We start from the raw sequence: 27,783 nt of genomic DNA on the forward strand, positions 1-27,783 counted from the left end.
ATTAGAATTTATTTGATGAAGATAGTAAAAAAAATTTCCATAAGAAAAAAAAAATATAGTGTTTATTCCCATATTAGCTTTACATTTAGTTAACTCGTCTTTTTAGGTCTGTTTTTTAATTGTGATATATTTTATTCTTACTGTGTTTTTTATTGTATTTTTTATTGTTTACTGTGCTTTGGTGTTTTTACTTTCTTGTAAGCGCTTTGGGTTTTTAGAAAAGCATGTTATAAATAAAATATTAATATGAATTATGGTCTTAAAAAGTCTTAAATTTGACTTTATGAAACTTGCAGAAAACCTGATCTAAATTAAATTTAGGTAGATATAAAAAGTTGAAAAAATAAATGAATAAATTGTTGTGTGTTTTGTACTGTAATAGATATGAATCCATTGTTTTTCTTATCTAACACTTAGACATTCCATGAAACGTTATAGCTCATGAAAATTTGCTTGGAAGTCTTACTATGGATTTTTAGTTGTAAAAATGTGTGTGAACCCTGCAAAATGAACATTTACTACTTACCCTCAAGCTGATTCTAAACTTTGAAAACAATCAAAAAAAAAAAACTAAACGTAAAAGAAGATTTTTTGAAGAATGCTGAAAACATGTAAGCATTGACTTCCATAGTAGGAAAAACAACTACTATGGAAGTCAACGGTTGCAGCTTTCCAGTATTCAAAAAAAGATAAAAACTAATTTGAACTTGGTTTAAAATTGAGTAAATAATGACAGAAATGTTCAATAAAATCCATTTTGGATCCCTTTATTCCAATTTTGGTCACTGGATGTCGCCATTAATCCAAATTTATTTGGCGGTCCCTCTAGCAAATATGTACAATTACAAATTTACAGACTGAATTGATTTTATTATAACTCATCGATTTCAGCTAGATTTCCTCTGACGGATTCAGTTTTTTTTGACATCTGGCTTAACTGCCTAAACTAAATCTGAAACACTTATGGTATTCATAATTAGCGCGAATCTATTTACTTTGAAATAACGTCGCAACTAAACTGACCGTTACAAATCCAACAGTTTTCCTCAGTGTTTGCTCGACGACTGTGGTCAGTCACGTTTATTTTATACCACTTTCTCTTAAAAAAAAAGGTAAGAAAATTGTTCAAAATAATTATGTTTGATTCCAGTATTTCACAAATAGTCTATTTTGTGACATTGCTTACAAAACCTAACGAATAACTCGATTTAGCGTGGCATACTGACGTTACGTTGTTTAAAGTTGGTCAAAACTAAAAGGTTACCAAGTTTCTTATGTCAATCTAATGTAACTTATAACGTTAAATTAAGGATCAGTTCACTTTGTTGTCTTTAAATGTTTTCAAAAACTGATGATCAACTCAATGAATCTTGACAAAATCAGTTTTCTAAATGCTTAATTGTTCTCTCTCTCTAGTAGTCTATGTATACCTAACGTTATATATGTTTATTATTTGCTTTACATATTTTCTATAAAGAGCTATGGATGCAGGTGATTCACCATTCACACAATCTGCAGACTGTGCACAGGTAAGTAAAAACGGTAACATGCATTAATGCTGGGGTGTTAAAAACAAATATTGCCCCAAGTCATAGGAATTAATCCCTATTTAACTCGATCGGCAATCATTTAGTCTCTCAAACTGTCCACAGTTATATGGTGATGGGTGAGTAAGAAGTGTTGAATCAGGCATGTGTTATCTGGTCACACATGTAGGTGGCAGGTGAAAAAAGCGTAGGATTGACCTTGTGCGATGTGGAAAATGTATAAAGTTACATGATCTCCTCGCAGACTTATATAAGAGTTGATCATGAGATTATCATTCTAATTAAGAAATTGTTTACAACAGGGATGGGCAGTAGGTTATGATATGTATTACATATATATTTTAAACACAAAAAAGTATTTTGTCATTTGTATTTGATAGGGTTTATTAAAGTGGCTTAATATTTTGTATCAAAATACTTTAGTGTCTAGTGTTTTTTTTTTTTTGAAATACTGCAAAATACTTTGTAAGAAGTCCACATTGGTGCTTTCTCAGTTATTTGCCAAGACTTGAGATAAGACGAAAACAATGCTGAAGAAGTTGATCAATGCTTGGAATATGGATGGAAATTATGCATCACATATAAAAAATGGTAGGAGACAGATAGAAAGGGTAGATTAAGGAGCAGGTCAAAAAAAAGACAGGAAAATAACAAGACCAACAACATAAAAAAAAGTCCTTTAGTGGCAATACCTCCAATACTTCATTAGCTGTTTCAAATGACAATTGATGATCTGCAGGTGCTGTTTAGAGTTAATTACAAACTTTGACATAGTTTATCAGTTTGAGACAAAAATATTGAGTAATACTCCACAGACTGGTCGAAAATTTCCAACTTAGGTTTTATGGCAGCAAAAACTGCAATTTTTCATATCATCACCTTAGAATTATAAGGTTCTATCTGACATTTTTGTCCAAATTGAGTTAGTCACATATTCTTATTAAATGACAACTTATTTACATTGTGTGATATTTTTTTCTAGGTTGTTTATGTTAAAAACTTTATTTTTTAAAAAACAAAAAAGTTTTTTCCTACAAAGTCGAATCCTGGCTTGGCTCTATGGTTCTTTCTCTAAGCCAATCAGCATTTCGAATGCATGCACGAAGGCCAATTAGGATCAGCTTTCTTTTACATTCCACCGGTCTGCTCCATTGACAGCGGGAAAGACCAGAAAGAAACACAAAATCAGAGACGGCTAAATAATGCCGCACCACAAAAAATTGAGCAGAAACCTGAAACGGAAAATGTGATGATTAAGAAGGTTTGCGGAGAAATTTCATGCTTATAAAAGAAGAGTATTGTATTTTGTTGCACTTGTGGCTGCTGTATTTTTTAGTTTATTTACTGTTAACACTTTAAATTGAGGTATTTGGTATTTTATTTTAAAGTCCATTCCAATGTGTTGTTGCCCATCCCTGGTTTACAAAAAAGCTAACAAAGCATTTTTAAACTTTTTTCCCCCCAAAAAAACTCTCCAGATTTTTCCGCAGGCGTCATCAGCTACTGTCAAAGAGCAAAATTCTGGGGATCTGCCAGATTCTACCAATACACATAATGGCGACTTTCTAAAAGTTGGAAATGAACAACAGAAATCTGAAGTCGTGGAATCCTCAAGAAATATGTTCAGCAATACCAGCGCAGTCCCTTTCAGTGAGAAATTTCAAAGACATGTTTCATATGTACAGTGGCCCTCAAATAGTTTTTAGCATATGTAAGTCACATATAAAAAGGTACCATATGTATAATGTTGCAAAATGACAGTTGTCAAATGTTACCATTAACAACAAGGAGTGTTGTGTTTTTTAAATTGAGATTTTATAACCTGAGAGATTAATAAACAGGCTTTCCATTGATGTATACTTTGTTAGAATTTGACAATAGTTGTCCAATTTAATTGAAAATCTAGAATCTGAGGGTTCACAAACATAAAAAAAATATTTGTCTAAATGGAAATCTTAGCAATGCACATTACTAATCAAAATAGAGTTATTAAATATTTATTTTTACTAAATATCTTCATGGAACATGATCTTTACATATTCAAATGATTTTCGTTTTAAGAGAAAAATGGATAAGTTTGACGGTAACACTTTACAATAAGGTTTATTAGGTAATGCATTTACTAACATGAAATGATCATGAACAACACTTGTACAGCATTTATTAATCATAATTGAACATTTACTAATGCATTATTAACATCCAAGTCCATGCTTGTTAACATTAGTTAATGCACCATGAGTTAACATGAACTAACAATGAACAACTGTATTTTCATTAACTAACGTTTATTAACATGAATATATACTGTAGTGAATGTATTGTTCAATGTTTGTTCATGTTAGTAAATGCATTACTTAACATTAACTAATGAACCTTATTGTAAAGTGTGACCAGTTTGACCCATAGAATGTATTTTTGCCTGTTGCAACTTGATACTGATTTTGATTTTTTTTTAACTTTTATTGCAATTACTACTACATATGTTTTTCTGGTCAAGCTTTTGTGAACTGGATGACTAATATACACTACCTGACAAAAGTCTTTTCATCGATCCCAGTTGTAAAAGCACCAAATAATAATGACTTGATGTCTAGTTCATTATTTGGAAAAGTGGCAGGAGGTAGATTTTTCAGATGAATCATCTGTTGAACTGCATCCCAATCATCACAAATACTGCAGAAGACCTATTAGAACCCGCATGAAGCCAAGATTCTCTCCGATATCAGTCAAGTTTGGTGAAGGAAAAATCATGGTTTGGGGTTACATTCAGTATGGGGGAGTGCGAGAGATCTGCAGAGTGGATGACAACATCAACAGCCTGAGGTATCAAGACATTTGTGCTGCCCATTATGTTACAAACCACATGAGGGCAAATTCTTCAGAAGGATAGGGCTCCTTCTCTTTCTTCAGCCTCCACATCAAAGTTCCTAAAAGCTAAGAAGGTCAAGGTGCCCCATTATTGGCCAGCCCAGTCACCAGACATGACCATTATTGAGCATGTCTGGGGTAAGTTAATGGAGGAGGCATTGAAGATGAATCCAAATAATCTTGATGAACTCTGAGAGTCCTGCAAGAACGCTTTCTTTGCCATTCCAGATGACTTTATTAATAATTTATTTGAGTCATTGCAGAGATGTATGGATGCAGTCCTCAAAGCTCATAGGAGTCAGACACAATATTAACTCTTTTTCCACTGCACCATGGCTTTATATTCTATACTGTACATTACTTCTGTCAGACCTTACTGTCCTAAATAAATAATTAAAAATCAAGGCATGATCAGGTTTTATTTTGGTAAAACAAGCATAATCTTGAGGCCTTTGCCTTTCATATAAGCCACTTCTGATACCAAATGATTCACTAGAAGACTTTATTATTTGTTGTTCCTAAAACTTGGATAGGTGGCAAGACTTAAGGTAATGTAGACTTCCGGTTATGTCGCCTTTGGTATAGACGTGAGTGCGATCAGCTCCCTTTAACTTTTTATTTCTTCTTTACAAACCTCGTTGGTTTAGAACTTTTTGGCAACCTACATTTATTTACTTTTCTCTCTTAGAGTACGTAGTATTAAATTTTCACTTAACATGTCGAAAGGAAAGGGCAAACAGGTGGAAAAAGATCGTGAAGCGCCGTCCTCGCCTAGCTCTGGTGTCACGCTAGCCGAAATTAGCGCCCTGCACGAGGAGCTCAGAGCCTCTCTGGCCGCGGATTTTAAAGCCTCTTTTGAAAGCTTGGACAGTAAGTTGGAGAATATTAACTCCACAGTCGCGGCTCACGACCAGCGCATCAGTTGCCTTGAATCGGGACTCGCGGAGGTGACCCAGCACCTTGAACACCTGGAGACCGCGTGCGCCGGCCTCACTAAAGAAAATGAGTGGCTGCGGTCTAAAATGTCAGACCTAGAGGGGCGCAGCCGGCGGCAGAATATTCGCATCGTGGGGCTCCCCGAGTCAATCGAGGGACCGCGACCAACTAACTTTTTCTCCGAAATGCTTGCTGAGGTATTTGGCGATCAGATTTTGGCGTCACCGCCTGAACTGGACAGAGCGCACCGAATTCCCGCTCCCAAACCTGCCCCAGGTCAGAGACCGCGCCCTGTGGTTTTGCGGTTTCACCGTTACCAGGTGAAGGATTTGGTGGTTCGTGAGTCCCGTAAAAAAGGAATTTTGACCTTTCGTAATCACAAGATTCGGATATTTGAAGATTACAGCCCAGATGTCCTAAAGCTGCGCAGTGAATTCAAAGATGCCATGGCGGAGCTATACAAGCGCGGACTCAGACCTGCTCTTCTCTTTCCAGCTAAACTACGCATCACTCTACCGAACGGTGAGAAACTATGGCTGCTGACAGCTAACGAAGCCAACAACTACATTCGGAACTTAGACGTATAGTAGTTCACCTCTATGCTTTGGACGATGACATGACGTGACATAAACCCATCTCTTGTCATAAACAGCTTGGCGCTTTTTTTTCCCCTTTTTTCCGTAACACTCATGCCACTTCAAGGAGTTACTACTGGGTGACTAACGTTATTCGATGTACTCTCACAGAAGTTTGTTCGTCGAGATGCAATGTGAATTTTTTTTTATTTTTCTCTTTTTTTGACAATTCTATTATTGCTTTTTGATGAAAATGGTGACTCGTTCTTTTCACCTTTAATATTTTTCATGGACGATGATATATCATCGTGTTCGGGGATAAAGACTTGTTAAACTGTATACAATGTTTGATACCAACATACGATTACGTCATAGTTCAAAATATGTTTAATTAATCTATTTTTAAGTCAGTTATTCATACGGTTGTATGTAGTAGTGGTACAAATACAACTATGAGGTTGTGTGGTAAAATATGGGGAGGGATTGTATAAAGGAAGAAGGAAGCTTGCAACAGTGTTGGTTGGAGATATGTTTGATGTAGATGTTCTTGCCTACATCACTTGTTGGAGTTGCGTGTGTGGGTTAGGAGGGTGGGGGCGGGTTGGTGTTTGTAGTTGTGTGTTTCTTTTTTTTTTTTTTCTCTTTCCCTTTTCTGTTCTTTTTCTTCTTATGTTTTTTTTTTTTTTTTTTTTTTTTTTTTTTTGCGGGGACCAGAGAAAATTTGTGACAACTAGTTTTTAATGTCTCCTGTGTTCAGTGGGACACCTACTGGTGTACTTACATTCTCCAGCTGGAATGTCAAAGGGCTTAACTCACCTATAAAACGTAACAAAGTTCTCAACCACTTGAAGCAGTTAAACACTAAAATAGCTTTTATCCAAGAAACTCATCTTACAAGTGCTGATCACTTAAAAATTAAAAAGGACTGGGTAGGTCAGCTGTATCATTCCTCGTTTTCCAGTAAGTCACGAGGAGTGGCTATACTTATACATAGATTAATTCCATTTTCTGTATCTAAAGTAATTTCTGATCCAAATGGACGTTTTATCATTATTACTGGCCACATTAATGGTATTCATCTGGTATTAGCAAATATATATGGACCAAATTGGGACAATGAAGTTTTTTTCAAGAATCTTTTATTTTCCCTTCCTGATTTAAACACTAGCCAACTTATTTTAGGAGGAGATCTTAACTGCTGCCTGAATCCTACTCTAGATTGTTCTTCATCAAAACCCAGAGCTATTTCAAAATCAGCAAAAACTATTGAATCGTTTATGGAACAATATGCAGTTTCTGATGCCTGGCGTTTTCTAAACCCTAACGCAAAACAGTTTTCTTTTTTTTCACCTGTCCACCAAAGCTTTTCTCGGATTGATTATTTTCTCCTTGATAATAAATTAATTCCATGTATCAAGAATTGCTCCTATAGTCCTATTGTGATATCTGATCATGCTGTGCTTACATTGGATCTATCATTTCCTTGTGGGACAACTCCTAGGTCTTTCTGGCGCCTAAATACTCTATTACTTAATGACCCAGATTTTGTGCAAATTATCAACGATCGGATTGACCTTTTTATTTCTACAAATGTCACCCCTAGCATTTCAGCTAGTATTTTATGGGAAGCTTGTAAAGCCTTTCTGAGGGGAGAAATCATATCTTATTCAGCACAGCAGAGAAAAAGGGCATCTGAACAGAAGTCCTCTTTAATTAAATATCTAGCGAAGCTTCAGTCCAAAATGGAAACCTCACCAACTCCAGATTTGTCTAAAGAAATACTTACAGCAAAAACTGAATTTGACCTGCTGACAACGAATGAGGCCACTGAAGCTCTTCATAAAAGCCGTTATAATTTCTATGAATTTGGCGATAAACCTAGTAAACTACTAGCACACCAGCTACGCCAGTCCTCTGCTCTAAACCATATAACTCAAATTTCAACTTCTTCTGGACCCACAACTGACCCACTTCTCATTAACAACCAATTTAGAAATTTCTACAGCTCCTTGTACACCTCAGAAAGCCTGAACGAAGAATCACACCTTGATAGTTTTTTTCATAATCTTGATATTCCCCTTATAGATCCTGACTTGGCTTTAAAATTGGATGATCCCATCACTCTCGATGAAGTTAAGACAACACTGAGCCTTTTGCAAAGTGGAAAGAGCCCAGGTCCTGATGGTTTTCCAGCTGAATTTTTTAGAACATTTTCAGAGAAATTATCACCTCTTATGCTGAACATGTTTAATGAATCTTTTAAATCTGGTATACTTCCACAAACTTTACGCCAAGCCTCCATCTCCTTAATTCTTAAAAAAGATAAGGACCCCCTTCAGTGTAATAATTATCGTCCTATTTCTCTACTGTGTGCAGATGTAAAAGTACTTGCTAAGATACTAGCATGTCGCTTGGAACCACTACTACCAGCTATAATCTCCCCAGATCAGACTGGTTTCATTAAAAATAGGCAGTCTTTTCACAACATCAGACGTCTCTTAAATATTCTTTACACTAGCCCACATAAAAAGACTCCAGAGTTAATTATATCCATGGACGCTGAAAAGGCTTTCGACAGAGTTGAGTGGGATTTTTTATTTTACACTCTTAAAAAATTTGGAGTGGGTGATTATTTTATATCTTGGATAAAGCTTTTGTATACTTCCCCTTTAGCCTGCGTACGCACAAATAATTACTACTCAAAATACTTCCCTCTTGGGAGAGGAACAAGGCAAGGATGCCCACTCTCCCCTCTTCTGTTCGCTCTGGCTATCGAACCTTTGGCCATTGCCCTTAGAGGCAGTTCAATGTTGGGCATCACTAGGGGGGGAGTTGACCATAAATTATCCTTGTATGCAGACGACCTTTTGCTGTTCATTGCTGACCCGGCCAGCTCTATCCCAGTGGTGCTTGCATTGCTAACAGAATTCGGCAAAATTTCAGGCTACAAATTAAATCTGACTAAAAGTGAAGCAATGCCTATTAATAATGCTGCCTCTGAATACCCTTTATCTTCCTTGCCATTTAAGGCCACTTTACACAGCTTCAAATACTTGGGTGTACAGGTGACAAAAAAATTTGAAGAGCTGTTCGACCAAAATTTTTCTCCATTGCTTAGTCGTCTCACACATGATTTTCGCCGCTGGTCTCTTCTCCCATTATCAATGGCAGGCAGAATCAGCTGCGTAAAGATGAATGTACTCCCTAAATTCTTATACCTTTTTCAGTGTATTCCAATTTTTATCCCAAAATCTTTTTTTGCTACATTAGATAGTTCTATCTCTCAATTTTTGTGGAATGGTAAGACCCCGAAGATTCGAAAGGACATTCTACAGAAACCTAAGGGCTTGGGTGGGATGGCCCTCCCTAATTTTTTGTCTTATTATTGGGCTGCGAACATACGATCCTTATTATATTGGAAAAATAAAAAAAATCTAGACGGTCCCCCAGCATGGTTAAATATTGAGAACGCCTCATGTAGATCTTCGGACTTAAAAGCTCTCCTCTGCTTTCCCATCACGCTATCTCCACTTAAATACACTGATAATATAATTGTGAAAAACAGTCTTAAAATTTGGATTCAGTTTTTACGTAACTTTGGCTTTCAATCTACCCCTTTAACCGCCCCAATACATCTAAACCCATTGTTTTCTCCATCTATATTGGATGGAGCATATGCCTCTTGGAAGAATCAAGGGATACTCTCAGTAGCAGATCTTTATATCGAAGGTGTTTTTGCCTCATTTGACCAACTGAATGCATTGTATAACATTCCGAGAAATCATTTTTTTAGATATTTACAAGTACGTGACTATGTTCGTAAACATTTCCCTGGTTTTCCCAATGTCCCTCAACTATCGAAGATCGACAATATTTTATGTCTCGAAGCAAGCAGTAAAGGCCTAATCTCTAAACTAATCAGTATTTTTGCAAATTTACAGTCTTTTCCAGGTGACAGTCTCCGCACCAGCTGGTCTGCGGACCTTAATATTGAAATAGATCAAGATACATGGGAGGCAGTTCTGGACAGGGTTCATTCTTCATCTATATGCGCACGTCACTGCCTCATTCAGTGTAAAGTGGTTCACAAAGTACACTGGTCGAAATGTAGGCTCGCACGGATCGACCAAACTATTGATCCAGAATGTGATAGGTGTCATTTGGGTTTAGGTACTTTAACCCATATGTTTTGGACATGCCCAGCTCTTTCCTCATTTTGGGGCTCAGTATTTCAGTCTCTTTCAGCCATTACTTCTATAGATATAACACCATCACCCATTATTGGCCTGTTTGGCGTGATGCCGGATAATTATGCATTACCCACTTACCTTTTAAACTTCGTGGCCTTTCTTACTTTGCTTGCTAGGCGTGTCATTTTATTATACTGGAAGAACCCTCAGCCACCCTCGCATGTACGGTGGCTGAAAGATGTTTTGTATTTTGTAAAACTAGAGAAGATTAGATATTCCCTTCAAAGACCTAACAGAACATTTGCCAATATTTGGGATGCCCTTTCTTTATATGTTAAAACTCTCCAGCTGGATCTAGACTGATCACCTCAACTTTTGATCACAATAGTACATCAGTTTGTAATCTTTCATCACTCGAAATGTAACATTTGAGATTACTGTATAAATGTAGACATCTGCCTCGCATTAATTGTTTATTTCATTTTATTATTATCTTCTTTTTTATTTTAATTTATTTATTCACTTTTTTATCGATATGTTATTTGTATTTATATTTATACATTTTTTTCTATTATTATTTATGTAAGGGTTGTTTGATATGTTTGTAAAATGGAAAAATGTTAAATAAATCATAAAAAAAAAAAAAGACTTAAGGTAATGTAGTCGCAGGAACAAAACTGATCAAGGTCAAGGGTCAAAGGCAGGTTTTGAATCACAAATGGATACAGTTTTGATTAGTTTTTTCCAAACTCTATTGTGTATCACTCTGAATACGTGGACCATTCTTTGATACTTCTAAATATTTTTTTTAAAGTTAAATCTGGTTGCTATTCACTGCCATAAAGAAGTTGAGCAGGAAATCTTTTAATTTCTTCTATTGTAGCGACACAGGATAAGTAAATGATGCTAAATTAGTTTGAGGCCACTGTAGATGATTTTATAAACATTATTGTCGTAAATCAAAATTATTTGCGTAATCATTTCCTTATGTGTTTTTATTGTTATTATTTTAAAGTCTCCATGAGCCCGAACGGTAGTGTCCACTTCATCCCCTGCCAGCAGAGATATGAAAACTTCTCTTCCTGGCCTAGGTCTCCCGTGACGCAGTTTGCTGTTCACTCCAGGAATGGCACTTACATCGTCTCTAACAATCAGGGCCAAGGTAATGACGTCATGGTTTAAATCATCATTTAGCTGAGATCATGGCATTTTATAAATACCGTTATTAGGATATTCAGACTAGTAAAACGCATTCATAATTACAATCTTGTAATGTACAACTTGCTGCTGTATTACATACAATGTTTAGGACTCGATAGTGTTGCCATAGAAATACATAATTCTGAGGCTAAAGACGTGAGCGGCTCTAAACAGAATGTGATGTCATCTTGAAATTACAGTTATTACAAAATGACATCAACACAGGCAGATATTTTGGAATATTTTTTGGTTCAACAAAAAAATCTAATTTACTACATGACTTTAAGATGACTTTTTTACATAGTGATACATTAAAGATGATTTTAAGCTATTTTCTATAAATTAATCATAGAACTTAAATTATTGAAAATTTAACTACTGAAAATTAAACACACACACACACACACACACACACACACATATATATATTAAATATGGGTTTACATTATAAAATATAAAAAAATGTAATACACTTTTTTCCTTTTTTTGGATCATAAAAATGATATTTGTTCATACTTTTCATTATTTTGCGGACAGTTAAATTCATTAAATATAAATTAGCAAGGATTTTATTTAATGCTTTTTTATTTAATTCTTTATTTAAAGGTTATATTTAACTAATTCAAAAATGTAAATGTATATATGTGTGTATATATTTTAAAATGTAATTTATTCTTGTAATAGAAATTGAGTTGTTAGCAGCAGTTTCAATCTTTGTTGTCACATGATAGTTCATGAATCCTTCTGTAGTCTAAAACATCCAGAAAAATTGGGTACAGTGTACTCTATTAATATAAAGAAATTTTTGGTGTTCAGGCTTTTTTTTAAAAGAGTAATATACATTTTAAAATAGAATATACAGTTTTTAAAAATATTTTCATTAACAAAAAATTGAAAACAACCACATTTATTTTTTAAAATGCATTTTTAAACCAAGCCTTGCCATGAAAAAACAATGTTTTCACCTAAATAGCAAAACCCATATGCTGTTTGTGTAGACTTCTAATTTACAGAACTGTTAAAATACTCAAAAATGTCTCTGTCAACATTTTCAAACAATTTATTTGATTTACCAAAGTCACACAAGTGCCACTTCACATCTGTCACATCCGTAACGGAGGAATGTCACATCCATAACGAAGGTTTTTCCTCATAATATATATATATATATATATATATATATATATATATATATATATATATATATATATATATATATATATATATAGTCTTGATTAGTATTATTTTTTTGGGGTTGGACGATTTGACTCACAGAATTTCCACAAAGTATGTTGTATATCGTAAACTGCCACACTTTTTTGGTCACATCCATAACGCATATTTTTATTTCCCTAATTTAAAGTATAAATCATGTTTACAGTAATACACAGTAATTACAATTGATTATTTTATGATCCCTTAACTCTGTGGCTTGAAACAGATGTTTGCATATACCGCATATATAGTTGAAGTCAGAATTATTAGTCCCCCTGTTTATTTTTTCCCCAATTTCTGTTTAATGTAGAAAAGATTTTTCCAACACATTTCCAAACATAATAGTTTTAATAACTCATTACTGATAACTTATTTATTTTATCTTTGCCATGATGACAGTAAATAATATTTGACTACAAATTTTTCAAGACACTTCTATACAGCTTAAAGTGACATTTAAAGGCTTAACTAGGTTAAATAGTGTTAACTAGGCAAGTTATTGTAAAACATTGGTTTGTTCTGTAGACTATCAAAATAAAATTAGCTTAAAGGGGCTAATAATTTTGACCTTAAAATGAATGTAAAAAAATAAAAAACTGCTTTTACTCTTGCCGAAATAAAACAAATAAGACTTTTTTTCCAGTAGAAAAAATATGGTCAGACATACTGTGAACATTTCCTTGCTTTGTTAAACATCATTTGGGAAATATTTAAAAAAGAAAAAAAATTTCAAAGAGTGGTTCTGACTTCAACTGTATGTTCTTTGTGAATTCATATTTCGAGTTTTTACTTCTGACAAATGTCACATTAATAACACTGGAATTCCTCAGTCTTTAATGAAGTTTGATCTATTTGATGCATCCTTGATTAATACATGTATGAATCAAGACATCATAACTAAACATATAAGCTAAATAACAAAATGACACTGTATATAATGTATCATATATGTTTAAACTCATAATAGAAAGTCCTATGCACAGGAAGCTTTTCAACAAGCTTTTGTAGTCCAGCTCACTGTCTGAGATGAGAATGGCGGAGGAGGAGGGAGGGAGGGAGAGAGAGAGAGAGGGAGGGCTGGCTCCGCTAGCCACTGCGTTACTGACATCAGGAGGCTAATGATGTCATAGTGATGTCAATGGCCCCGACAGTGACTGCACACTTAGCTTGTGGTTTGGCCGGCATTGCATTCTGACAGCAGAGAGATACAGGCTGACTTTCAGCTCTCTATACATGGCTGTGACCGGAGATGAGACAGAATCAGGTACGTCTGCTATGTTTTTGTGCGGATTGTTTTGTGCTTTAACATTGGGAAGTTGGTTTGAATAGTTTGAAATACTTCGGTAGATTTGTTTGGGTGTTGTTAGTCAGAGATTTCATGCTCAAACAAAACTTTGAAGAAGGAAAAAGACATCAGACCTGACTCTGGAATCATTTTTCCCCATTATATTCCCACAGTGAATCATCTCTGCGGCATGCAACAGGCTGAAAGAATGACATTTTTCACAATTTTTGGCTTTCTTTATAGTTCGCTTATTTTTTTCAGCACCTCTCTCTCTCTCTCTCTCTCTCTCTCTCTCAAATGCGTGAACTGCGCTGCCCACTCAAAGTGCAGCCGACGTCATCTTGTTTCCTGGAATTGTACACCAGCAGGAAAATGTAAATGCTGAACGGCAAATGAAATGTACATTGACGTCATTCCAGAGTCATGTTGTGATCTCAGGCCGAGCAGATTATTCATCTCTCAGACTGGAGCACGGTCTCCACGGAGACCAGATGAATCATGTACAGAAATCCTCTGCACTGATCATAAGCTTTGTAAAACTGTTTCATTTGTCTCAATTAAGAGAAAACTTTTGATCCTGCAAGTCCCTCATGTGACCTGCCGCTCATTTTAATTTGCGACCGTGAGCTCATAGTTTGTGGCTACAGGGGGAAATTGAATCACTAAAGCTTTCATAATGGCAGGATGGTCGCACGTTGAACCATGGATGAATATTTTATTAGTGTGTAATTCAGTTTATAACCACTCCATGAGCAGATCTGTGTATGATCTACGTCCGTGCCGGACTCAGAAAGAGCTAATCTCCACTGGATATTAATTGTCTGCTTATGGTCCTTGCAGACATTTGATTCGGTTGAACTTTAGGTTTGTTTACATGGTGATAGTCAAACAGAGCTTTGTGTCAGTGCGATCTTATTTAATCTATATAATTTAATTAAATCTATTCACTATTTTAGTTAATGCTTTTAAGAACGTTGAAGTGTATTGATACATTCTTGCTTGAAATTTGAGACAAATGCCAATACGTCATTGCAGATTAACCACACTGATTACATTTGCTGCTGGAGATTAGCAGTTGCAGTTGTCAACCACAATGACGTCTAAATGTCACCACACTGATATGTGATATGTGTTGATTTTACCAGGCTCGGTCGCAAAGTTTTGATCACATTTTTTTCCATAACAAATAGGTCACTATTAGTGTTATGATAACAAAAAAGATTGAGTAACTCATTATACTAAATTTCACTAAAATAATTTGATGTTTTTGTTAAGTAAAATATTAACTTAGCTATGCAGTGTGTTTATTTATTGATAGATAGATTGGTTGGTTGATTATTTGGATTGATTGATTGATTGATTGATTGATTGATTGATTGATTGATTGATTGGTGTTTGTTGATTGATTGGTTGGTTGATTGGTTGATTGGTTGGCTGATTGATTTGTTGATTGATTGATTGATGTTTGTTGATTGATTGGTTGGTTTGTTGATTGATTGGTTAAATGATTGGTTTGTTGATTGATTGATTGAATGAATGATTGATTGGTTGTTCGTTGATTGATTGGTTGGTTATTGGTTAGTTTTTTGGATGATTGATTTGTTGATTGAATGATTGGTTGATTGAATGATTGATTGATTGATTGATTGATTGATTGGTTAATTGATTGGTTGGTCAGTTGATTGATTGGTTGATTTATTGGTTGATTGCTTGGTTTGTTGATTGATTCATTGATTGGTTGATTCATGGATTTTTTGATTGATTGATTGATGTTTGTTGATTGATTGGTTGGTTGGTTTGTTGATTGATTGATTGGTTTAATGATTGGTTTGTTGATTGATTGATTGATTGATTGATTGATTGATTGATTGATTGGTTTGTTCGTTGATTGATTGGTTGGTTATTGGTTAGTTTTTTGATGATTGACTGGTTGATTGATTGATTGATTGATTGGTTGGTCAGTTGATTGATTGGTTGATTGCTTGGTTTGTTGATTGACTGATTGATTGATTGATTGATTGATTGATTGATTGATTGATTGATTGATTGATTGATTGATTGGTTTGTTCGTTGATTGATTGGTTGGTTATTGGTTAGTTTTTTGATGATTGACTGGTTGATTGATTGATTGATTGATTGATTGATTGATTGATTGATTGATTGATTGATTGATTGATTGATTGATTGGTCAGTTGATTGATTGGTTGATTGCTTGGTTTGTTGATTGATTGATTGATTGATTGATTGATTGATTGATGGATTGGCTGATTGATTTGTTAATTGATTGGGTGGTTGATTGATTTATTGCATCTGCTGTGTAAAACATATGCTAGATAAGTTGGCGGTTCATTCCACTGTGGCGACACCTGATGAATAAAGGGACTAAGCCGATGGGAAATATTTTACACATACCATATATTGACATAAATGTTTGACTCATTTCATTGTTTCTTAAGCATGTTCAATCTACTTGATCAATTAATTACTCTGCTTCTCCTAATTCATTTATTCAGAACTGTTGATTTTATGTACAGTATATAACCAAGTACATTATAAGTAACTTTAATTAAATTACCTGAAAATGAAAAGTAGAACCTTACTTGATTTTTTTTTCAAACAAAATGAAATACAATTACAGTAACTGGTTACTTTGTTAACAATTACACCTAACATCATGTGTGGGCCTAACCGTAATATTTTGTCTTACATGCATAACCATTCATATATATATATATATATATATATATATATATATATATATATATATATATATATATATATATATATATATATATATATATATAATGCATATATTTTAGTATGCCTTTAGGGTCCAAATACTTTCTGAGGTACTTGTAAATATAATCAGCATAGCTGTAATGTCCAGCATAATGTAACCATAAAAATAACCACAACAAAGCACTCCCTCTGCAACAAAGAGCTTGTTCTCTGTGCCAAAAATGCAAAGTAAACTGTTCCTCTGTAAATGAATGTGCTTGTGGGTTTTTTGCAGCCACCACTGGAGGTATGTCAGGATATCAGATGTCCTCTCCTGCATCTGGTCTTTCCCAGGTCATGGACAGCTCACCCGACTCTCTGCCCAGCCCTCAGCTTCTGGCAGAGGAGGCATCACGCAAAAGGGAACTCCGACTGATGAAGAACAGGTAATGCTCAGACACCTTTCTCATTCTACAATCGACAGTAATTCTTATAACAGCTCATTCTTTCTGCATGCTAAAAAAAGCTAAAATTTGTTGTTCATTTTCTCTCCCTTAAGACAATCTTAGATATAGGTTAATATTTAAGATCATTTTTTATATTTAGTGGTCCTTTGTGATTTATAAAATGCAAGTCAATGGCACTTTTGATAGTAAACAAAACATATACAGGCAAAACTAAATTAGTGCCTAAATATAATAAACTCGCATGGTTTAGAAAATGTATGTATAGGCTGCATAATCCAGGAAAATATAATATTTATGAACGATACAACGGTTTTAGGGTGGTTCGAAAGACCCACCCCTCACTGACAAAGGTGCAGAGTTTGTCCCATACACAAGCTCATTTGTCATATTTTGACTGCTATGCCATAATAAATTGTGAAAATAGCTATCAAAGAAGGCTTTAAGACCAAGTGGAATCCTCTTTTGGCTGTTGCCTCAGCGTGACTGAAAGGTGAATGTGCTGGCCAGTTTGAGTTTTCCTAATATATGACAATAGCTAGTTTTTTTATTTAAAACTTGAGCAGCATCCTTTTTTCTGATGATATACTGTATGATGTAATAATTTTGTATTTGAAAAATAAGTATTATTCTCATATTTCTTTTCTTTTAAATCTTTAGGTTTTTGGTACATCACAACATGTGGTTGATGACCATCTGGCAAAGTATTCCAGCAAAAAAATAGTGCTTAAAAAGTATTTAAACCTCATAATTAAATAGAAAATGAGGCTAATAACGGCAAAAGGTCCATATTTTAAGAAAAAAAGAACCAATCCTTTCACCAGGCTGGCTACGGACCTGTTCTGTCTCTTCATCTGATTGAATTTCAAAGGCAGCATATATCTTTCATTGGTTTCAATTTCCCACAATCCTGTTCGTTTCAGACAGTTTAACTAAAAAAACATGGCATCTCTAAGTGCCACATGGGTGTCTTTTTGTATGTAATTTTTTTTTTAATTCAAAAGTATTTTTATTGAACATATTAGATATGAAACATTATGTATAGCTTTTCACTTTTACTTTTTTTTACACAACAAACAAACAAAACCTGTCGCACACATAAACATTTAGGTTCTATAAAAATATATAAATTATATTAAGATGAAATACAAATAAATAGTAATATTAAGTAAAACATATGTTACCCTTATATATAAGGGAAGGAAAGGAAAAAAAATAGAAAAAAAACAAGGAAAGGTTCTACTCTTCTAAAATGACTGAGGGGTTCATTTTCTTTATGTGATTTAAAACATAAAAACATATCAGTACGGCCTCCTACAGTATATCGTATTTTTCTAAGGTCAGGTGGTGTATAAGTTCCATAAGCCATTGCTTAAAGGTTGGAGGAAGTTTTTCCTTCCATTTCAGCAATAGTAATCTTCTAGCTAAAAGCGTAGCAAAGACAATCACATTTATCTTGCTTTTGTTAAAACATAAGGACAGTGGTGAGATCCCAAAAATGTAAATTATGGCCTCAGGTTCTATATAGGTATTTAATGCGTCCGAGAGAAATGTAAATATTATCTGCCAGAAATCCTTTAATTTTGAACAAGTCCAAAACATATGAGATAGAGCAGCTGGCTCAATGTTACATCGGTCACAATTAGGTTCTATATTCGATTTAAATTTAGCTATAGTTTCACTTTGGACCAATGTAGTCTATGTACTACTTTAAATTGTATAACTCTATGTTTTAAACAAATTGAAGATGAGTGGATATTGTCTTAAACCTATTAAATGTACATTTGTGACCAATGTTATTTTTTTATGGTATATTTTAGAGAGAGGTTATTAAGCAAATATTTTCCTTGTTATTATCCTCAAAACTCTCTCTATTTTGCTGTAGATGATTATATTATTAGGCTGTCTCAGAAGTCTCTGAAATCAGTTTTACGAGGTGTCTTCATAAACAAACAACAGGGCAGCTAAGTCAGCTTTCTGGTGCAACTGAAAGTAGGTGTTGACTGGCATTTCATGAATCACCAAGGGCCACATTTTACAAGAATCTTTAACGTTTTGCTGAAGGAATTAGTTACCCACGTTTTTGAATAGCCTAAAGCAGGTCGCACACCAGAAGCGCTGCTCGGCGCCGCGACACGGCGCGCACATGACAGTTTAAAGTATCACACACCAGACACGCACATTCGAATGATATTTAACATGAAACTAATCAGATGGCGCTCTGTGGCGCGGCTGAAAAATGAACTGCGTCCTGAGCCGTGGACGGGCGCCGCCGACAGCCGCCGACTTGTGGCGCCAGTGTGTGTATCCTGATAGAAACCTATGTTTAGAATTTTAAAATGCGTGGCGTTGCGCGGCGCACTGCCGAGCGACGCTTCTGGTGTGCGACCTGCTTTAGGGTAAGAAAATTAACAGTAACATTTATTTTGCCATAAATTATCCCTGCGCATGTTAATGTTCTTTATTTGCATGCAGAGTAGGGCTTCATTGTTTGATGAAACGTCCCTTCATCATGCTTGTTTAGTCTTGAGAGTGTCAAGCATGTGCTAAAACCTGTTTTTTTTCATGATGATGCTTGAGAGAGAGTGGAAAAGCTCAACCTCAACTAAACAAGCACTCATTCAAAACCCAGAGTTTTGCTTTCACAAGCTTGCCCGGATGATGTTCTGCAGTTTTAACTCTCATGAACTGGGACCTGTAAACACAATGTAAGATTTACAGTATTGACGCTCACCGAGCCTCTCTGTTGTTGCTTCCAGGGAAGCTGCCCGAGAATGCCGGCGAAAGAAGAAAGAATATGTCAAATGTCTCGAAAACCGAGTTGCTGTGCTTGAAAAACAAAACAAGACGCTCATCGAAGAACTCAAGGCTCTTAAAGACATATACTGTTGCAAAAATGAGTAACACTAAACTAAAGACTGGTCCGACCTTTACAAAGCAAACATGCTTTTCACCCACCCAATGTCCAGCCTAATTGCGTTACAATCGGATAAGCTGACATCTGCTTGGTTATGTCGTCCCGTGTGCGAAAGATGGTGACGTGTGATTGTGTGTGCGCTGGAGGCCTAAGTCAGTGTGATGTGTTGCCCCTGTTGCTTGTGCTCTTTGCAGGACGGCAGCCAAACTGTATAGACGCAGGAAGAGAGACTATGTGCTGGGTTTAGAGACGCGCATCACCTCGATCGAGGACCAGAACCAGAAACTTAAAGAGGAGCTGGACAATCTAAAGAAGTTGTGCTCTCTGGGATGTTCAAATCATAGTAGCACACTGGATGCTGCTATTTGATTTCTATTTAACAGTGGAATATTTTAGTCGTGTTTTGTTCAAATCTTTTGGGAAAACTGAACCAGATACCAGCACTGCCTATGCGTATACAGTTAAAAACAAAAAGATTTCATAATGACAATTGGATGATATATTCAAAATAATTACTTAGTTGACAGATCTATTTTAAGTAAGTGTAATTGAATATTTAAGTACACAAATACACCAGCTCCGAAACTAATATGAGTATAGTTACTGCATATATTTCTTGAATTAAATGTAGGCTGCAGAGATAGGTTGTATATATTAACAAATAACAGTATTTTGTGTTCTTTTGGTTGTGTTTATGGCATATTAATCAAATAAATGTGCCAAATTCTCTTAAAAACAATAACCAATATATTCTTGAAACCTTCCTTGTGAATACTTTTTAAGTCACACAGTCCTTCAGAGTCTCCATAGAGACTATCAGCACAAATTTATCTGTTTACTGTCTCGCATATTTACATAGCCTTTGTTCAAATAAATTGATCTAGGACTCCACTTGATGACATTTTGGCGTTGTTACTTTATTATGAAGACTTTAATAATAACTGTTTATTTATTTATTTAGGTAAACGTTTCACAGCAAAGTCATAAATTACTGTGACGTATACAGAATTACATTTAAATGTTATCTCTATTTCCAATCACTTACAGGGAGTGTGGGGTAAAATTACTTATGAAAGTACTGCATTACAAAAGGGGTTCCCAATCTTTTCTGTGACCCCCAAAATACAATGCCAGTGGTTATAGATATGCAATATAATCCTTGCACACAACAGTGCACACATACCAATAGGCCCAAGTTTATTCATTAATTAAGTTTGAAGAACACCACTCGGAGATCATCCTCCATGTTCAGATGTGGCCTGTATTAATTTTTAATGTACATAAGTGCTGTAAAGGTGTCAGAAAGTTTAACCTGGTGCCATAAAATCAGTGTGCTGCATTTGACACTATTTCTGTGTCTTTCATATGACGTAATCACCACAGGGGTCACAACAACAACAACAAAAATCGAAAGGCTGATGGCTTTTTATTTGCATGTTGTTTTGTACTGTTTATTATTAACATGCTAACAATGTTGCTATTAACTACTATTTTGTTCCTCAGTAGGTTGTGGATACAATATGGTCATTCTAATAGTATAATAAAATAAATTAGATTTTTGGTAATCACCAAGCAACCCCTCCTCATTGTCCTACCACCCGAGAGGGGTCTGGATGCAGACCTTGTGCAGTGCAATCTGAGCTGCAGCCAATGCTTTTTAATGCGCTCACCTAACCCCACCCCTAACCCTACCCATCACAGAGTAGTCACTTGCTTCATTGAGTGCGTTGTGTCTGAGATTGCATCGCTGAGTGATGCAATCTCAGCTTGCATCATAAAGACTGCATCCAGATACTATTGCACCACCCTGCAGGGGGTCCCAACCACCACTTTGGAAAATACTGCATTATAATAGAGTTACTCCCCTAAAAAGGTCATTTTTTTTCAATTCACCTTTATTTGTATAGCGCTTTTACAATGTAGATTGTGTCAAAGCAGCTTCACATAGAAGATTATCGAAACAGTGTCAGTTCAGTTTTTAGTGTTTAAGTTCAGTTCTGTTTAGCTCAGTTCATTGTGGTTTGATAATCACTGAGAGTCCAAACACTGAAGAGCAAGTCCATCGATGCGCAGCTCTACAGGTCCTGAACCATGCAAGCCAGTGGCGACATCGGCGAGTAAAAAACTTCACCAATTGGCGAAAGTGAAGAATTAAAAAACCTTGAGAGAAACCAGGCTCAGTCGGGCACGACCATTTCTCCCATGGCCAAACGTCTTGTGCAGAGCTGCAGTCTAATCAGTCTCATACACTTCACTCCTCCATGACCACCACAGCAGCTGCTCAGGATACAGCCTGGTCTAGGATTATGGAAACTTTGGGATCATCTCATCGCTGGTCTTGGATCGTATCAGTGGCGCTGCATAGTCTCTAGGGGCCTCAGGGTGAGTATCTCCAGGTAGAAATAGAGAATATGTTGCATAACAGTTACTTTTAATAAGTAATGCGTTACGTTACTTTTGAGTTTACTTTTTCTGAACTGGCTGAGGCTTGATCTCTTTCAGAACTCGCAGGATTTTTTTCTTCTTCTTTTTTTTTAAATATAGGAGCTCTGAAATGAATGCACCGTATAGCCTAAACCTTCATTTACCTAAAATGTTATTTACCTAAATAAATAATAGTGTAGAATAAGATCTTCTGGGAACTTCCTGACCCTTGAGCTATACAGGTAGATGCTATATACAGATTAATGAAAGTGTAAAGCAGTGTGTTTGATACTTTTGTTTTTTTTTTTTTTGTCCTATTAGTGAAGTAAAATCACTGTCCATTAAGACAATGCCCCTTTCCCTTTCTTTGATGCATTCAGAATAATAAGAATACATCCATCACAAAAATGTACGGCTCTGCCATCTTGGTTTCTGTCTGTTCCTGCATTCTGTGGGATTCAACGTGACAATGTTCTTTTTAACCCTATAAAGCTGCATGTATCATATTTGATACACAGGTTGCTAAGACATATAATATCAACCTGATACATTTTTGGCTTGAAAACTGTTGAATATAATTTGATACTTGTATTTTGCCTTCTTATGGATTTTCATGACAGTGCAAACAGTGGAAGGGCTTTTTTTATCCTTTCAAAATGGCTGGTCTCATTGAATTACTCACGTGCTTTTTGGCTGGAAACTATTTGCTAATTTCAAGTTGTTATATAAGAATACATTTTTTTATTGTTAATAATTTGATTAAAAAAAGTTTTTTTTTGACTGAAACAATGCATAATTACTTAATAATCAATTCCTTATGTTAATAATTTTGTTGAAATTCATGTTTCGAATTTGATACAACATATAAAAGGTGCTTTATTCCTGAACAATCATGTCCCATTTTTTCTATATCATACCCGCTACAATTCAAACACACAGTATTTGGATGATTTAATTAATCTAATTGGCATTGTGGGTATTTTTACAATAATTGCACCTAATAAAATGTCAAGCTGCAGTGCGCCTTTTTATGTTAGAATGCAGGAGACGGATCATTTTCCAACATGTAGAAACCTGGCAGAGATGAAAGCACTGCTCCAGCAGTCACTACAAATGTCTGTGTAAAGTGAATCTTTGCATGAGCAAGGACTGAAACTGCTACTATGCCTACCCCAAAGTGAAATAATAAAAATGTAACTGTAAAATATTTAATGTAACAATTCAAAGAGGAAAACTGCCTGAAATGTTCTGTTGTCAAAATGTTTGGGGCAAAATAATTTTTTTGTAATTAAAATGAACATTGTTTTGAGCAAAAAGTTTTGGCCTGATGTATCAAATGTGATACAAAATAAATATCATGAAGAAAAAAATAAAAACTTTTTTTTTGGATTTTGCTAGATGGTTTAATAAACATCACAGTCCCAGAAAATTTTAATTTTCTGCCTTTTTTATATTTCAGGGTTTACAGGGTTAATTTAGCTTTTATAAGATAATTCTTTTAACTAAAAGTAATTTGCATAACATTTTTTAAAAAATAAATCAAATATTGTTAGTTAATTATTAAAAGTAATGCGTTACTTTTTTCGTTTCTTAGAAAAGTAATATTATGACATAACTCATGCGTTACCCCCAACACTGGAATAACGTTGATTGTTTATTGATACTGTCTTAATTTAATTTTAATTTCTTATTATTATTCCTGCCTCCTAGACTCAATACATGAACCGTATCATAAAAAACAGCATATCTGGTGCATAAACTAACAATCTTTGCATCTTTTTATTTATTTATTTTTTATTTTTTTATTCAACAGTTGCACATTTTACAAAAATGTAAATCTCCATTATAAACAAAACGAATTGTTCAAATTCCAACAGTGCAGGTGTTTTAACATAAACAAAACATAAACAAAGACACACATCATCACATTTTGCCAGGGGAAGTACTGAGTTACAAAAAGATATCAAAGTGTTTACAAACAATCACAGTTTTTGTAGCTTTTGGATTAAGAGAATGCTTTATTGAGTTGACATATTGCTTGACCTCATTGTTAAAAGCAATAAAAGATGTTTTGGAATTCACAAATTTACAATTATAAATGTAATATTTTGAAAAATGAATGATGAGATTCATAATGAAAGTTTCATCAGGCATAGTCTTAGTTCCGCTGAGGTCACAAAGGCCAAAGAGAACATCCTTCCAAAAAAACTTGAAATATTTCTCAATATTTTCTCCAATAAAGTTGTAAATGTCAGACAAAATTTGGACAAAGGGGCAGTGCCAAAACAATTGGGCAACTGTTTCAATATTCACAAAACCAAAAGTGCACATTACATCAATATCTTTTTGTTGACAATATGATCGTTTGTCGGGTGAAAAATATGAATTATCTTAAATGATATTTCTCTAATTTTATTGGTCAACAGGTATCGGTTGGGTTAGAGCCAGACCTTCTTCCAGTCAATGTTTTGCACAAATTTATTCCACTAACCACATATGGCACTGTGATAATATCTGCTTTTAATAGGAATCTAATTTATTGGAATCAAATTTATCTAGTTTATTGTTCTTATCATTGTTACAGGAAAAACAAATCTTACCAACTGAAGTGTCAGTCAGCGATAATAACAAATTTAGTTGTTTTGTGTTCAATCTTGGTTGAGCTCTAAATAACATGCAGCCACCAGAAGAAATTGCTCCAAAGACTTTGCCAAAATCTCCAGGAGACACAGGAATTGTGTATTCTTCTAAAAACTCGATATATGAGTAAAGACAACCAGCCCTGTTAAATAATTGATCAACAAAAATAATGTTATTATTAAACCAGTAATCAATAAATAAAGATTTGTGTTCATACAGTATGTCTTTGTTGTTCCATATCTGTAATATTTGTTGGGCGAAAGGTTATGCTTGAAAAGGTGAGACTGTGAAAGGAAGGCCTGGCGGTGAAAGGATGACACTTTTTTTTTTTTATCAGAACTTTATCAATGTTGTAATTACAGGTTAGGAAAAAGCTCAACCCACCCAGTTTTGACAGAATATGACAAGGTACAACATTTCAAATAGAGTTATGGTTTTTAAAGAAATGTTTCAACCAATTTACATTAAAATTATTATTAAGAGTACAGAAATCAATCAAGTTTAATGCACCCTTTTCATAGTCATTTGTTAGAACCGACTTCTTCACATGATGAGTTTTATTTTTCCATAAGAAGTTAAAAAGTAGCTTGTCAATCTCAGTAATGTGTTTTTTGTCCACATACAGAGATAGAGCTGGATATGTTACGTGTGACAAACCTTCTGCCTTGTTTTAAACAACAGATACATGACAATATAGTAAACAAAACAATGCCAGGGTGATAGAAAGTAAATAACAACAATACAAAAATAAAAAATAAAATAAAATAAAACAAATATAAACACAAGATATAAATAATTAGCTAAAATTCTTACAAATACAAATAAGCAGGACCTTTATATTAATCAAAAATATTGAAACTAGAGCACAATTGGACAGTTTTAATGGCCTTTCGATTAGCACTATGCTGAATAGTGCAAAAGTAATTTTTCAGTTTCTTATAAAACACAGTAAAACAAGTTTTTTTTGTTGGACAAAATAGACTTATGAATATGAAACTTAATTAACAAAATAAATAGGTTAATAACAAGAACTTATTCATATGTTATATGTTATTCAAATTTTCATGATTAAAATATCCAAAAATTACGTTTTCAAAATGCAGATTAAAATTAAAAAGTACCTCTTTCTTTATAAAAACAGAAGCATCATACCAAAAGCTATATAACCATAGTGCTAAAAGATGTGGGGTACAGTTTCTAAATGCAAAGAACAAAAAGAACATTTTATATCAATTTCCCTTTTACATTTACTGAGAAAATGTTTAATCGGTTGGAATTTATGAATTAGTTTACATTTTTTTTTATGTAACCAAAAATTTGTGAGACAATGACCAAATAGTTTCCCATTTAGGAATTCTTACAAAATTATTCCAATAGGTAATAGCGCTAGGTTTGGAAACAACTTGGTTTAAAAATAGAGAGCGAATAGATTTGTTATTAGACTGTGAGAAACAAACCACACACTGTATTAACCAGACTGATTATGGGCTTATGAATCCAAGTTCCACCTCTAAATAAGGAAACAATATTAGAATTAATTGCAGAGAAAACAAGAGGACATTCTTTGGGAGTTACAGGAAAGTTCAAATGTACAGTACAACCTTCTGCCTTGTTTTGCCTCAGGCATTAATCTCTGTATAGTAGACACGCCCACTCGTCGTGTCTGTCATAATCATTGACTGCGCATGCGCTTTACACAGCCAGCAAGGCGACGCAACGGTCCTACTCCCAGAAGAAAAGTAGGAATCAAAACAGAGGAGTGCCTTTACATAGTAATGCTTTCTGTTGTTATTTTTAATCTACTTTCATAACTACCTCCACAAAGCATTGAAGATATTGACACAGACAAAGAAATAATCAAGAAAGCGTCGAAACTCTTACTTCAGTTTCGCATTCAGACGCAAGCTACTAACTAGCGTAACAACAACCCAAGGTAAGTTAGTTCACTTATTCAGACATTTTGAGCCATAAAATTGAGTTCCTACATTGTAGTGTTCCTGTAACGTTCGTTGACTCTGTATTTACGTAGCTAACGTTTAACGAGTATTGCATAATAGGTTATGACATCATGCTAAACGCTGAACATCAGGAGAAGACCAAATCTAATCTGTTCCATTATCATGAAGTTGGTTTTATATTTGCACATTTGTTCAGTGACAACTCGTGACAAGCTCCCTATATTGTTTACCATGGTACTTTGAATATTCAGCGGTTCTGAAGTCACGTCATGTAAGCATAATTTCAAAACAACATTAGCACTAACGTTACTTATTTGACTGTGAACAATGTTGTGCTTTGATAGTCATTGGCTGCTATTAAGGTTTTATTATTTATAATTTCTGAAACTGTATGTATATTAACAAGGAGAAAGCCAGAATGTGTGAATATAGAACCACCGTTACCTCAATATATGCTCCCTATGTTTCACAATTTTCAAAAGCAAAAATATATTTATAGTATGGACTTGTAGTATTGGATATAATGTTAATAATCATTAAGAAAAACCCTATTTTGATCGGTGTGTGTATTCTGTTACTTTATTTCATTGTTTATTAAAATATGTTTCGTATAACTCACTGTTAACAATACCAATAAATGCACAGTGTTATTAATAGTTTGTTATAACATAAAAAGTATTAGGCCAAGACCACTTACGAATTTAACCATGGTTTTAGTATACAGGGTCTCTGCGAGATCTTAAAAAGTCTTAAAATGGCTTAAATTTCAAAAAACAAATTTTAGACCTTAAGTTGACTGAAATATTGTGTTGTAGGTATTTTAAATTTTGTTCATTTTCAAAT

General features: G+C 34.5%; 2 protein-coding genes and 1 long non-coding RNA gene across 14 annotated transcripts in view; all 3 read left to right on the top strand.

Moving 5' to 3' along the window:
• Window positions 1–27,783, top strand: part of LOC147838080 (uncharacterized) — a 982,747-nt gene that overhangs the window by 260,446 nt on the left and 694,518 nt on the right. The gene's annotated exons all lie outside the window — the stretch shown is intronic.
• Window positions 357–20,814, top strand: cremb (cAMP responsive element modulator b). 9 transcript variants are annotated; one of them, XM_087308626.1, is made up of 6 exons: window positions 357–1,112; window positions 1,478–1,529; window positions 3,026–3,197; window positions 11,135–11,281; window positions 16,833–16,983; window positions 19,761–20,809. In XM_087308626.1, the coding sequence occupies exons 2-6, from the start codon at window positions 1,482–1,484 to the stop codon at window positions 19,903–19,905; spliced, it is 663 nt and encodes a 220-aa protein (XP_087164752.1). In that variant the 5' UTR covers window positions 357–1,112; window positions 1,478–1,481; the 3' UTR covers window positions 19,906–20,809. The 9 variants fall into 9 exon arrangements, with proteins under 9 accessions (XP_087164752.1, XP_087164750.1, XP_087164753.1 ...); XM_087308624.1 differs by having other exon boundaries at window positions 20,113–20,809; XM_087308625.1 differs by having other exon boundaries at window positions 1,016–1,109; window positions 1,474–1,529; window positions 20,113–20,809.
• Window positions 26,677–27,783, top strand: part of cpne3 (copine III) — a 31,446-nt gene continuing 30,339 nt past the window's right edge. For 3 of the 4 annotated variants that reach the window (XR_015524335.1, XM_087308258.1, XM_087308257.1), the window contains exon 1: window positions 26,677–26,915. The gene's annotated coding sequence lies outside the window, so the exon portion shown is untranslated. 4 annotated transcript variants of the gene reach the window in all.

Source organism: Danio rerio, chromosome 24 (genome assembly GCF_052040795.2).
Source record: "Danio rerio strain M-AB ecotype USA chromosome 24, GRCz13ab, whole genome shotgun sequence".
NCBI classification, from domain to species: Eukaryota; Metazoa; Chordata; class Actinopteri; order Cypriniformes; family Danionidae; genus Danio; species Danio rerio.